The 12,312-nt window shown below is 47.1% G+C and overlaps 1 protein-coding gene across 4 annotated transcripts in view; it reads right to left on the bottom strand.

The window, feature by feature from the left end:
* LOC143958211 (multiple epidermal growth factor-like domains protein 11) overlaps window positions 1-12,312 on the bottom strand; it is a 970,559-nt gene that overhangs the window by 793,175 nt on the left and 165,072 nt on the right. For all 4 annotated transcript variants that reach the window (XM_077467688.1, XM_077467691.1, XM_077467690.1 and 1 more), the window contains exons 3-4: window positions 7,666-7,767; window positions 4,127-4,227 (exon numbers count right to left, since the gene is read on the bottom strand). In XM_077467688.1, coding sequence (XP_077323814.1) covers window positions 4,127-4,227; window positions 7,666-7,767 — 203 coding nt within the window. The remainder of the gene's footprint in view (window positions 1-4,126; window positions 4,228-7,665; window positions 7,768-12,312) is intronic.

Raw genomic sequence — 12,312 nt, 5'->3', positions numbered from 1 at the left:
GACCCCGGATGTGACAGAATACACGTTGCTTCGGGGGTCATTAGTTGCAGGAGGGATTCGGGAAATGGATGTTCGTGCACTTTGAGAGCCTGCATATAATGGTTTTGGGTTTAATACTGGATTTAAGTGTAGCACCCTCTAGTTTGTGCTAGACGTGGAGTAGTTTAGCTTAGGGCTAAGCCTGAGCGATGGGATTTGGGTCAGGGTTCAGTGAAGTTCAGGGCTGGGTGACTCATCCTGGCAGCTCTCTGGTGCCTCCCCCTGGTTTAGAACAGGGGTCTCCAAACATTCTAAACAAAGGGCCAGTTTACTTTTCTTCAGACATAAGGGGTGGCCAGACTGGCCACTGGGAGTAGAAAAAGGTCCCGATGTCAGTGGGAACAAACAATGCCCCATCATTGGTGTCAGCGAGAGGAATTGTGCCCCATCATTGGTATCATTGAGCCCAATTGTTGGTGTCATTGGGAGGAATAGTGCCCCATCTGTAGTGTCAGTGAGAGAAATTATGTCCTGTCATTGGTATATTTGTGCCCAAACGTTGGTATCTGGGGGAGGAATAGTACCCCATGATTAGTGTCAGTGGGAGGAATAGTGTCCCATTATTGGTGTCAGTGGAAGGAATTGTGCCCCATCATTGGTGTCAGTGAGAGGAATTGTGCCCTGTCATTAGTATCATTGGGCCCAATTGTTGGTGTCATTGAGAGGAATTGTGCCCCCTTCTTTGGTGTCAGTGAGGGAATTCTGTCCCATTTTTGGTACCAGTGGATAAAAATAATGCCCCAAGGGCCAGATAAAACCATGAAAGGGGCCGCATCTGGCCATTTTTGGTACCAGTGGATAAAAATAATGCCCCAAGGGCCAGATAAAACCATGAAAGGGGCCGCATCTGGCCCCCGGACCACCATTTGGAGACCACTGGTCTAGAAGATTGGAGAAACTTCTAGAATTAGTGGGAGGAGGTTAGGGGGAGCTGCCTTGAATATTTATGGAGCCCCAGCTAATCACCAGAGGTAGGCTATCATGGGGCTAAGACCACTCTATAAATAGACATGAGCCATGCCGGCAGGGCAATTGGGTAGAGAATGGAGATGCATTGTTGAGGAGGTTGTCATGGCCCTCAGGGGTGCCCCCTAGTCTGGGGGGTGGATGTCCTGCCTGGGGTCGGGGCTCGGGTGCTGGAAAGATCCTACAACACACAGGAGGAATCTTTCCTTGAGGCACGGGAGCAAGAGAGGACAGAGTGGGCAGTCAAAACTGTTTAGGACTAACAAGGAGGGAGACTGCCGCATGTAGCCAGTTCTCCCTGAGGACAGCAGTGTTCTTAAGCCTTCATCCTTCCCTGAGAGATCTCCTGAGAGTCAGCCGGGTGGGCTGGTGAGAGTCAGTTGGGAGGACTGGTGTGGAGAGTTATCCCAGAGGACTAGTGAAAGGGGCAGCTGCAGCCAGGTGGGTTGGCAGTGCCTGAAGGGGTAGTACTGGGACCAATGGCTACAGAGGAAGCTGCTTCAATACAAATGTGCTACACAACAAGGGGCTACGAGTTCCCGCCTGTAAAGGGCCATCTCTAATCTGACTGGGAGCCTGTCAGATACATCAAAGTGATTCAGCTTGAGCAAACGAGTGCAGCCGGAAAGTGAGAGAAGTTTTAGTTGAAGTCAAGTGGGCATCCTATAACCTCCCATCCCCATCCAAGTTATTAATCCCCTAATAAATAACAAAAACAAAATTACGGACTATTCTGACTCTGGGTACTTGTGAATATTCGGTGTGCCTAGCTGTGCAAGAGTTGGGGGGATCCAAGTTCATCAGTAGTCCCTACAGGGGTGTGCTACACAAGAATCATATTTTGTGTATTACTACTTTGGGTTTAGGGGCATAGTAGGGACGTGCACTGTATGTTGCCTATATCATTTATAAGGTGTTCTTCTTTCTCATCTCAGAAGGTTGGGCGGTGAGTTATGGTGTATGGTTGGTACACATGCTATGGTTAGCAGAATCCAGAGCTGCACTACTATGCACTACAAACAATGTAACACAGCACTATGCAACCAATATAATCCAGGGCTGGAATATTACTCAGTGTAATCCATATGATTCAGGGCTGCCACATTACTTCAACACAAAATGTACAGATACCGCACTTTATGATCCTTTTCTATACTACAAGCCAAGCACCACAATCCTGGGCAGTCCACCATACCACAGGTGGCAGTTCACAATGACTGACAAGACATGGCCAAGCACGACATACTATACAACACACAAGTGTTAGATCTTCACTCTGGATGGTGGAGGAGTACCGATCCTGCATCACATAGTACTATGATTTATACACAGATCATCCATAACAATATGACCACAGATAGGTAAAGTGAGTAACAGTGATTATCTTGTTTAAACTGAACCTGAAAGTGGGTTTGATATATTAGGCAGCAAATGAATATGTTGTCCCTGGAGCAGATGTGTTGAAAGCATAAAAAATGGCCAAGTGCAAGGATTTGAGTGACTTTGACAAAGGCCAGATAGTAATGGCTAGATGACTGTGTCAGAGCAACTCCAACTCTTGTGGGATGTTCCCAGTCTGTAGTGGTCGGGATCAACCAAAAGTAGTTCAGGGAAGGAAAACCGGAGAACCGGCAATAGAGTCATGGCCGGCCAAGGCTCCTTGATGGACGTGGGGAGGAGAAGGCTCATTGATAGAGGTGGGGAGGGAAGGCTCACCGATGGAGGAGGGGAGGGAAGGCTCACTGATGGAGGAGGGGAGGGAAGGCTCATTGATGGAGGTGGGGAGCGAAGGCTCACTGATGGAGGTGGGGAGGGAAGGCTCACTGATGGAGGTGGGGAGGGAAGGCTCACTGGCGGAGGTGGGGAGCGAAGGCTCACTGATGGAGGTGGGGAGCGAAAGCTCACTGATGGAGGTGGGGAGCGAAGGCTCACTGATGGAGGTGGGGAGGGAAGTATAATTGATGAAGGGAAGGCTCATTGGTGGAAGTGGGGAGCGAAGGCTCATTGATGGAGGTGGGAGGGAAGGTTCATTGATGGAGGTGGGGAGCGAAGGTTCATTGATGGAGGTGGGGAGCGAAGGTTCATTGATGGAGGTGGGGAGGGAAGTATCATTGATGGAGGTGGGGAGTGAAGTATCATTGATGGAGGTGGGGAGTGAAGGTTCATTGATTGAGATGGGGAGGGAAGTATCATTGATGGAGGTGGGGAGGGAAGGCTCATTGGTGGAGGTGGGGAGGGAAGGCTCATTGGTGGAGGTGGGGAGCGAAGGATCATTGATGGAGGTGGGGAGGGAAGGCTCATTGGTGGAGGTGGGGAGGGAAGGCTCATTGGTGGAGGTGGGGAGGGAAGGCTCACTGATGGAACAGGGGAGGGCTGGCCTGTTCAGTCTGATCCAATAGAAGAGCTACTGGAGCTGAAATTGCTGAAAAAGTGAATGCTGGGTCTGATAGAAAGGTGTCAGAACAAACAGAGCATCGCAGCTTGTTGTGTATGGGGCTGTGTAGCCGCAGACCAGTCAGGGTGTCCATGCTGACCCAGGTCCACATCCAAAAGCACCTACAATGGGCACGGGAGCATCAGAATTGGACCACGGAACAATGGAAGAAGGTGGCCTGGTCTGATGAATTCAAGAATGTTTTGAGAAAGACAACAACGAGTTTCAGGTGTTGGCTTGGACTCCATATTCTCCAGATCTCAATCGGATGATGTGCTGGAAAAACAAGTCCGATCCATGAAGGCCCCACCTCACAACTTACAGGACTTAAAGAATCTGCTACTGACGGCTTGGTGCCAGATACCACAGCATATCTTCAGAGGTCTAGTGGAGTCCATGCCTGAATGTGTGGTCATAATATTATGGCTGATCGTTGTGTATGTATATATATTCTCTCTCTCGCTCTCTCTCTCTCTCTCTCTATATATATATATATATATATATATATATATTAGAGTATAATAATATGATATATATATATATATATATATATATATATATATATATATATATATATATATATATATATATATATATATATATATTATTATATAGTAGCAAAAAAAAAAAACATTCCAACATTCTACATCCATAGATCTGTATGGACAGAGGAAGGCTGATACATACGAATACAGAAGTCTCCGCTTTCATAGTATCCGGGGCAGCACTGTGACCTCCGTCGGTACATGGTTCTCAGGCCTCGCCGGTATGCGGTCTTGTAACTTATTCTGTGAAAGAAAAAAAAAGAGTGAACTTCATCAGGACAGGACGCTTGTCAAACTATCATATTAAATAGTGTAAGGTGATCTTGCACATTGGTGATAAAATGATCCTACATACAATGTGATATAAATAAATAAACAGTGATCAGAAAATTAAGTAAAAGGGACAAGATATATGGTGAGTACGGTATCTAATGGTGTGAAAATAATTTTCACACCATTAGATAATTTAACACACCTGCTCCCCATTCACACCTGAGACCTTGTAACATTAATGAGTCACATGACACCGGGGAGGGAAAATGGCTAATTGGGCCCAATTTGGACATTTTCACTTAGGGGTGTACTTTTTTTGCTAGCGGTTTAGACATTAATGGCTGTGTGTTGAGTTATTTTGAGGGAACAGAAAATTGATACTGTTATACAAGCTGTACACTCACTACTTTATATTGTAGACGAGTGTCATTTCTTCAGTGTTGTCACATGAAAAGATAGAAGAAAATATTTACACAAATGTGAGGGGTGTACTTACTTTTGGGAGATACTGTATATTTGCTGTCTTCAGCTTTATATATTCTTTAGAAAGTTCACATAGTGTTAGACCCCTCTCACACTGGGGCGCTTTGCAGGCCTGCAAAGCCCCCTGAAACAGCCGCTGCTGTGTCTCCAGTATGAAAGCCAGAGGGCTTTCACACTGGAGCGGTGCGCTTGCAGGACGATAAAAAAACTCCTGCAAAATCAATGGCGGTTAGAGAAACGGTATTGAAAATTCACACAAGATGGTACTAAATTACTCCAGACTAAATAAATGTAGTACTTTGGTCCCGGGGGAACTGCTTCAGGGGTTGCCCAGAGAGGTACACATCTTCATATTTTTTGGAGCTGCAATGTCCTTCAACCACTATGGTTGAAGGTATCCGACCAGGAAGCCCAGATCACTGGTATACGTTACAATCTAACATTTCAGATGGGTTTACTTTTTGCAGACCTCCCTGAGGCACCCCCACCCCCCCCAGATCAAAAACTTGCCCACACACTCTTCAGTGTGGTACACCGGAGATCACCGGCAGTTCCCTGGGACCAAGTACTACGTCGTATGGAGGCGATCCGTCTTATGGAAAGGATTTACCACACCCTGATGGATACCATGCAAGTGTTCGACAAGAAATGGGTACCCTGGTTATCATATGATAGATGAGATCGATTTCACATGTGCTAGGCGCATTATAGCTAACAGGTCAGGTCATGTGCTAGGCGCATTATGGCTAACAGGGTTAAAACCACCCCGGTAGCGGCCAAATAGCTAAAAATAGCGCTGTTTTACCACCGGCGCCCACACCGCCCCATTGTGAAAGGGGCCTTAGAGATTTTCTCTTCCTGTTCAGCGCTGAGTGTGAAGTCTGGGCATACAGCCCAGACAGCTGATTGGAGGAAAGGCACACACCCCCTCGCCACATAGGCAGAGATTTTCAGAGCTGCCCTGTGAATAGTTTAGCTCTCTGCTAATCTATTTATAGCAACCTCCCTGACACAAAATTCAGCCTGGTTTTTATCTCAGAGAACTTGCCTGAAGTTATCACGGTGATAGCAGAAGAACGGAGCAGGAGAAAGCCACAGGACATAGTGCTTTGAAGAGAGATGAGAAAACACTGTAGATATATGGGCCCAGCTCAAATTCAGTGAATCGGGTTTACATCCACTGTAACTATGTATAAAATATCTATACCTGGAATTCTTGTTTATGCGCGGACATGTGAAGCCCTTAGAGAAAATCTACAATAATTACATCTGGCAAAAACAAGCTTACAATACACAGTAATAATTATCGGCAGACAATCATTAAAGTGTGCATCTCCAGAGGAAAGCGATAAACAATTATGATTATGAAGAAATGTCAATCAATAGAAATAAGTCGATGTATTTGTCTTCAACTGCTGCCAGATTGTATTTCTGTTACGTGTCTTGTTTCAATAGATTTGCCGAGTTATCCTCAGCATAATCCAATTTGATCATGTGACTTGACTGGCATACCATTTGATTAAATGGGGAGAATTTACTAAGGCCAAGTTTACACTGGTTTAGTGGGAAGAATAAAAATAAAAGGCAGTTGAGGTGCATTTTTACTGCCCCTCACCTGCCCCCCTTTAAAGTCCAACTCCAGAAATATTTCAAGAGACCAAGCAGGCTTGTACCACTAGCTGGATGACCCATATATCGGGCTTCTTCAGGGGGTGCTGTCCAGGTAGGGATACAAGCCTACTTGGTCTCTTGAAATATTGGTCAAATCACTAAAGAGTCACAGGTGTCTAAGCCCTTGTACACACGGTCGGAAAATCCGTCGGAATGTGTCCTATCGGACCGTGTTGTCGGATAATTCGACTGTGTGTGGTCTGCATCGGACTGATTCCGTCGGAATATCCGTCGGACCAAATTTTCCAACTTGCTGGAAATATTTTCCGACAAACTGGTCCGATAGGACATACTCCGATCATGTGTAGAGAATTTCGATCGGACAAAGTGCCACGCATGCTCAGATCAAATCCCTACATCAAAGCTATTGGCTGCTAGCCTGAACGTTAGTCCCATCGTAACGAAATTACGTCATCACGTTCTGAAAGATCGGATTTTTAGACAACTTTGTCCGACCGTGTGTATGCAACAGTTTCGGACAAGATCCGACGGACAAAATCCAACGGATTTGGTTGTCGGAATCTCCGACCGTGTGTACAAGGGCTTACTGTGTCCAGAGAACCATGTGCTAAAGGTTACCATAAGACCGAAAAAACAAAGGTCTGCAGTGGACTCAAAGCCAAGGGACAAATGCTGTCTAAACCCACCAGTACTTGTTGATAGAACTGGCATTCAACGACAGCATGTGCATGTCCCTGGGTTTAGTGATTTGACCAATATTTAAAGAGACCAAGTAGGCTTGTACCTCTAGCTGGACAGCATCCCCTGAAGAAGCCTGATATATGGGTGAAACATGTTGGGAATTCTATCCTTTTATGCTGTATCCACAAAGCCTTGTTGATCTGTACTTGCCAATTGTTGTGTTTTTAACAATTTTTTTTCTTTTTTCTAAAATAAAAAATGTTCTTATATAACATAGTTGTTACTATTCTTCAAATTAATTTCCACCTCAAAAATCCCATTCCCTCTCTCTGCATATACAATTCAGTTCTGTTTCTGCACCTGGACTCTGTGCGTTCACTGCCGCCACACCACGCTGCACCTCCCCAAATATGTACGCACTTGATGGTAGCCATTAAAAAAAAAAGGGGGGGACCAAACTAGAGAACCACTTAAAACATGATCAATATAATATTTCCCTTTATCAGTTCTAGATCCATATAAAACACAAGTTAGCCACAATTTAACTGTTGCCTTGTCTACGCGCCACAAAGTACACCCACACCGTGCCCCCCCCCCCCAAAGTTCTCATACCTGTGCCGGGTGCATTTGAACCAGTTGAGGATGTCCGTGCAGCGAGTGTAATAAATCTGATCAAATGGGTGAGCGTACGATTCCTGCACAGTCACAGCATAGCTGAAAGAGAGGAGAGAGCAGAGAGGAGAGGTTAATGGCTTATAGAGACTTGGAATGATTTCTGTACAGATCAGCAACAGAGATGGCTAGAACCTCATCTAAAAAATGAATGCACAGGAAAAAAAAAAAAAAAAAAAAACACGTAACGCGGCCCTAATTACATTTAAAATATGCGCAGCCTCATCTGCCACCACTTTTCACCATGAATGGCGGGACAGCTATCTTAGTTGCCTGAAAATAGCTCAGTTCTCATACGATGCTGGATTTCTTTGTGTCGGGGCTGTGGGGACTCTATTATGTGTAATGAAATCAACATCAAGCAGCGTTTTTTTTTTTTATTAATTTTTTTTTTTTTTTGTCTGAGATATAAAACACAAGTCACTGCAGAGAAACTCCGAAGCCTAAAAAAAAATCAAATTTCACTGCACATTTATTGGTGCCATATTACAGCTTTCATGGTTTTATTGAGAATAATACACACCAATGGAACACTGCCTCTAGCGGCAGCCTGACGTCGAAATTAAAAACCTGCAAAAAAGCGCTAATTTAATCTAAACCCCACATAAAATTGCCTGCCTTTACACGCCCATGAACTTTAATGACATCCCAGTCTTAGTCCATAGGGTTCAATATTGAGTTGGTCCACCCTTCACAGCTATAACAGCCAGGGGCGGACTGACAACTCATGGGGCCCCCAGGAAATAGGAGATTATGGGGCCCTCAGGCAATCAGAGATTGTGGGGGCCACACAGTATACAATCACACAGTATACACATACATGTACACACAGTATACACAGACATGTTTCTATTGGCTGAGAAGGTACTGGAGAGGTGGGGAAGCCATAATCTCAAGATTTTTAGACCAAAAGGATGTTGGTAAGGGACATTTCAGAGATAGATGTACAAAAAAACACAGATTTTTACATACTGTCCCTGGTTTTACTGAGGCTGGCAACCCTGGTGGGGCCCCCTAGTGGCATGGGGCCCTCGGGTAAGGCCGAGTGGCCAAATGGTCAGTCCGCCCCTGATAACAGCTTCAACTCTTCAGGGAAGGCCGTCCACAAGGTTTAGGAGGGTGTCTATGGGAATGTTTGACCATTCTTCCGGAAGAGCATTTGTGAGGTCAGGCACTGGCCTGGCTCGCAGTCTCCACTGTAATTCATCCCAAAGGTGTTTTATCGAGTTAAAGTTCCTATACCCCAAACTCACTCATCCATGTCTTTGATATGTGTTTGATGGTGGGTGATCAGGAGCCCAGTATTGATACTCCACTTGTTGGACTTGGAAACAAGGAGTTCCTCCACCCCAAACTCGCTCATCCATGTCTTTATGGACCTTGCTTTGTGGACTGGTCCAAATCATTTGGTGGAGGGTTATGGTATGGGGTTGTCCCCTCAGTTCCAGTGAAGGGAACTCTTCAGGCGTCAGTATACCAAGACATTTTGGACAATTTCATTCTCCCAACTTTGAGGGAACAGTTTAGGGATGGCCTCTTCTTGTTCCAACATGACTGCACACCAGTGCACAAAGCACGGTTCATAAAGACATAGATGAGCGAGTTTGGGTGGAGGAACTTGACTGGCCTGCACAGAGTCCTGACCTCAACGCAATAGAACACCTTTGGGATAAATTAGATCAGTGCCTGACCTCACAAATGTGCTTCTGGAAGAATGGTCAAACATTCCCATAGACACACTCCTAAACCTTGTGGACGGCCTTCCCAGGAGAGTTGAAGCTGTTATAGATTCCCCTCCTCTCCTTCCGGCTGGTATTTAGATGCTGCAGGGGGGAGTCATACATGGGGATCGGATCCAGTATTTGCACCCCCACGGATCACCCACCCTGTCCATCTGTTGAGGATTCAATTCCCCCCCGTTGCCCTGACCCTCCTGTTTGCCCCTTCCCCCTGTTTTGATATTTTGGGTGGGGGTGGGGGGGGGTCTGTCCCCTGTCAAGTAAGCTGTACAGGGCCCCGTTATTTCTAACAACAGACCTGTGTGGCCTCATCAGGTTAATGAAGCGATGAGCATCCCTACCTCTTTGTGTACATGCCGTGCCCACAGCACTTACAACTTCCTTCTAGGTTTGGCTGAGGTCCAGGTGAAGGTAGGACTTTTCAGGGATCGCCTAAAAGTGGACAGAGTAGGACAGTGGTCTCCAAACTGCTGCCTGGGTGCCAAATGTGGCCCTTCGCTTCCTTTTATCTGCCCCTTGGGGCATTATTTAATCAAATGATACCAATGATGGGGCACCATTCCCCTACTGATACAATCAATGAGACACTATTATTCATATACCAATGATGGGGTACTATTTCCTCCATTGAAACCAATCATGGGGCTCTGATGCCGGGGACATTTTCTACTCCCACTGACAACAGCATTCCATCCCCTAAAGCCTGAAGGACAGTAAACTGGACTTTTTCTTAAAAAGTTTGGAGACCCCTGGGAGTAGGAGATAGCCAGACAGATTAGGATAGGGAGTTAGAGAGAAACGTCCTGCAGGTGAGCATTGAAGGAGGAGACAAGAGAGGAGGAAGCCTTGGGAGAAGCGAAGTAGATGGTTTGGGTGATATTTTGAGCTATAGTTGAGAGCAGAGTTGTATGACTTTGTATGTTGTTGGTATTTTGAATTTTATTTGTTAAGTTGTTTTGGAAGCCAGTGGAGGGATTGGCAGAGAGGGGAGGAGGACACTGCGCGGTTGGTAAAGTTGATAAGTCTGAAAGCAGCATTCATGATAGTCTGTGTGGAGGTAGACCAACAAGAAAGTGAGACTAGGGAGTGACTTATTAGCTTTGTGGTCTTGTTGGTTAAGAATGGACATATTTTCGAGATGTTACGAAGGTGAAGGCAGCTATATTTGGACAACGATTGAGTGGGAGGCCGAGATGTCATTCAAGCATTAGTATCTTTGCAGGACCAGAGGGCCCGATAGTTGTGCCATTGATTTTGATAGAAAAATCAGGGACGATCTCCCTTGACTTGAGGATCAGAAACAACTGTGTGCAGTACGGGTTTTATGGGTTAACTAGTTGCTGACCGCCGGCCGTCAAATGACGGCCAGGCGGCGCACCTATTGTGGCGGGAGGCCGTCATATGACGGCCTCCCGTTTAAACAGGGAATGCGCGCGATCGTGCGCGCGCATCCCTGTTTCTTCGGTGACGGCGTGTCACGGAGACACCGCTCGCCACCGAAGGGGGTGAACAGCCATTTGTTATGGCTGTTTACCACGTGATCGGCCGCGATGAAGTCACGGCCGATCACAGATGGTCACACCCCAAACGTGCACGGCGCATGCGCGCAATCGCGAGCGCGCTGCGCGTGCACGCCGGTGGCGGCGTGTTCCCCGGGAACACTGCTCCTCACCGACGCTGGTAAACAGCCATTGGCCGGCTGTTTACCCACGTGATCGGCTGTGATCCTTTCACAGCCGATCACAAAAATGTAAACAAACTGCGGTAACGGGATGTTACCGGGTTCTCCTCCTCACACACCGATCGTGTGTGAGGAGGAGATTGCGGTAACATCTCGTTACCGCATACAGTGTACACCAATCATACTGATTGCCCCCCCCCCCCCCCCAATAAAGAGGACCTGTCACCACCCCTCATAGTACCTGTCAATCACAGTCCATCAGAGTACCTGTCACAGTCCATCAGAGTATTTGAGTACCTGTCACAGCACATCAGAGTACCCGAGTACCTGTCACAGCCCATCAGAGTACCTGTCAGCCCATCAGAGTACCCGAGTACCTGTCACAGCCCATCAGAGTACCTGTCAGCCCATCAGAGTACCCGAGTACCTGTCACAGCCCATCTGAGTACCCGAGTACCTGTCACAGTTCATCTGAGTACCCGAGTACCTGTCACAGCCCATCGGAGTACCCGAGTACCTGTCACAGCCCATCAGAGTACCCGAGTACCTGTCACGGCCCATCAGAGTACCCGAGTACCTGTCACGGCACATCAGAGTACCCGAGTACCTGTCACGGCACATCAGGGTACCCGAGTACCTGTCACGGCCCATCAGGGTACCCGAGTACCTGTCACGGCCCATCAGGGTACCCGAGTACCTGTCACGGCCCATCAGGGTACCCGAGTACCTGTCACGGCCCATCAGGGTACCCGAGTACCTGTCACGGCCCATCAGGGTACCCGAGTACCTGTCACAGTCCATTAGAGTACCGAGTACCTGTCACAGTCCATTAGAGTACCGAGTACCTGTCACAGTCCATCAGGGTACCCGAGTACCTGTCACAGTCCATTAGAGTACCGAGTACCTGTCACAGTCCATTAGAGTACCGAGTACCTGTCACAGCCCATCTGAGTACCCGAGTACCTGTTCCAGTCCATCTGTGTACCAGAGTACCTGTCACAGTCCATCTGAGTACCCGAGTACCTGTCACAGTCCATATGAGTACCTGTCACTGCCCTTCAGAGTACCCAAATACCAGTCACCAAACCATCAGAGTACCTGTCACCAGGCCATCAGAGTACCCGAGTACCTGTCACCAGGCCATCAGAGTACCCGAGTACCTGTCAC

Source organism: Lithobates pipiens, unplaced genomic scaffold, assembly GCF_037356315.1.
Source record: "Lithobates pipiens isolate NorthernLeopardFrog02 unplaced genomic scaffold, aLitPip1_a1.2 Scaffold_6, whole genome shotgun sequence".
Classification (NCBI taxonomy): Eukaryota; Metazoa; Chordata; class Amphibia; order Anura; family Ranidae; genus Lithobates; species Lithobates pipiens.
This window is presented reverse-complemented; position numbering and strand designations above follow the sequence as displayed.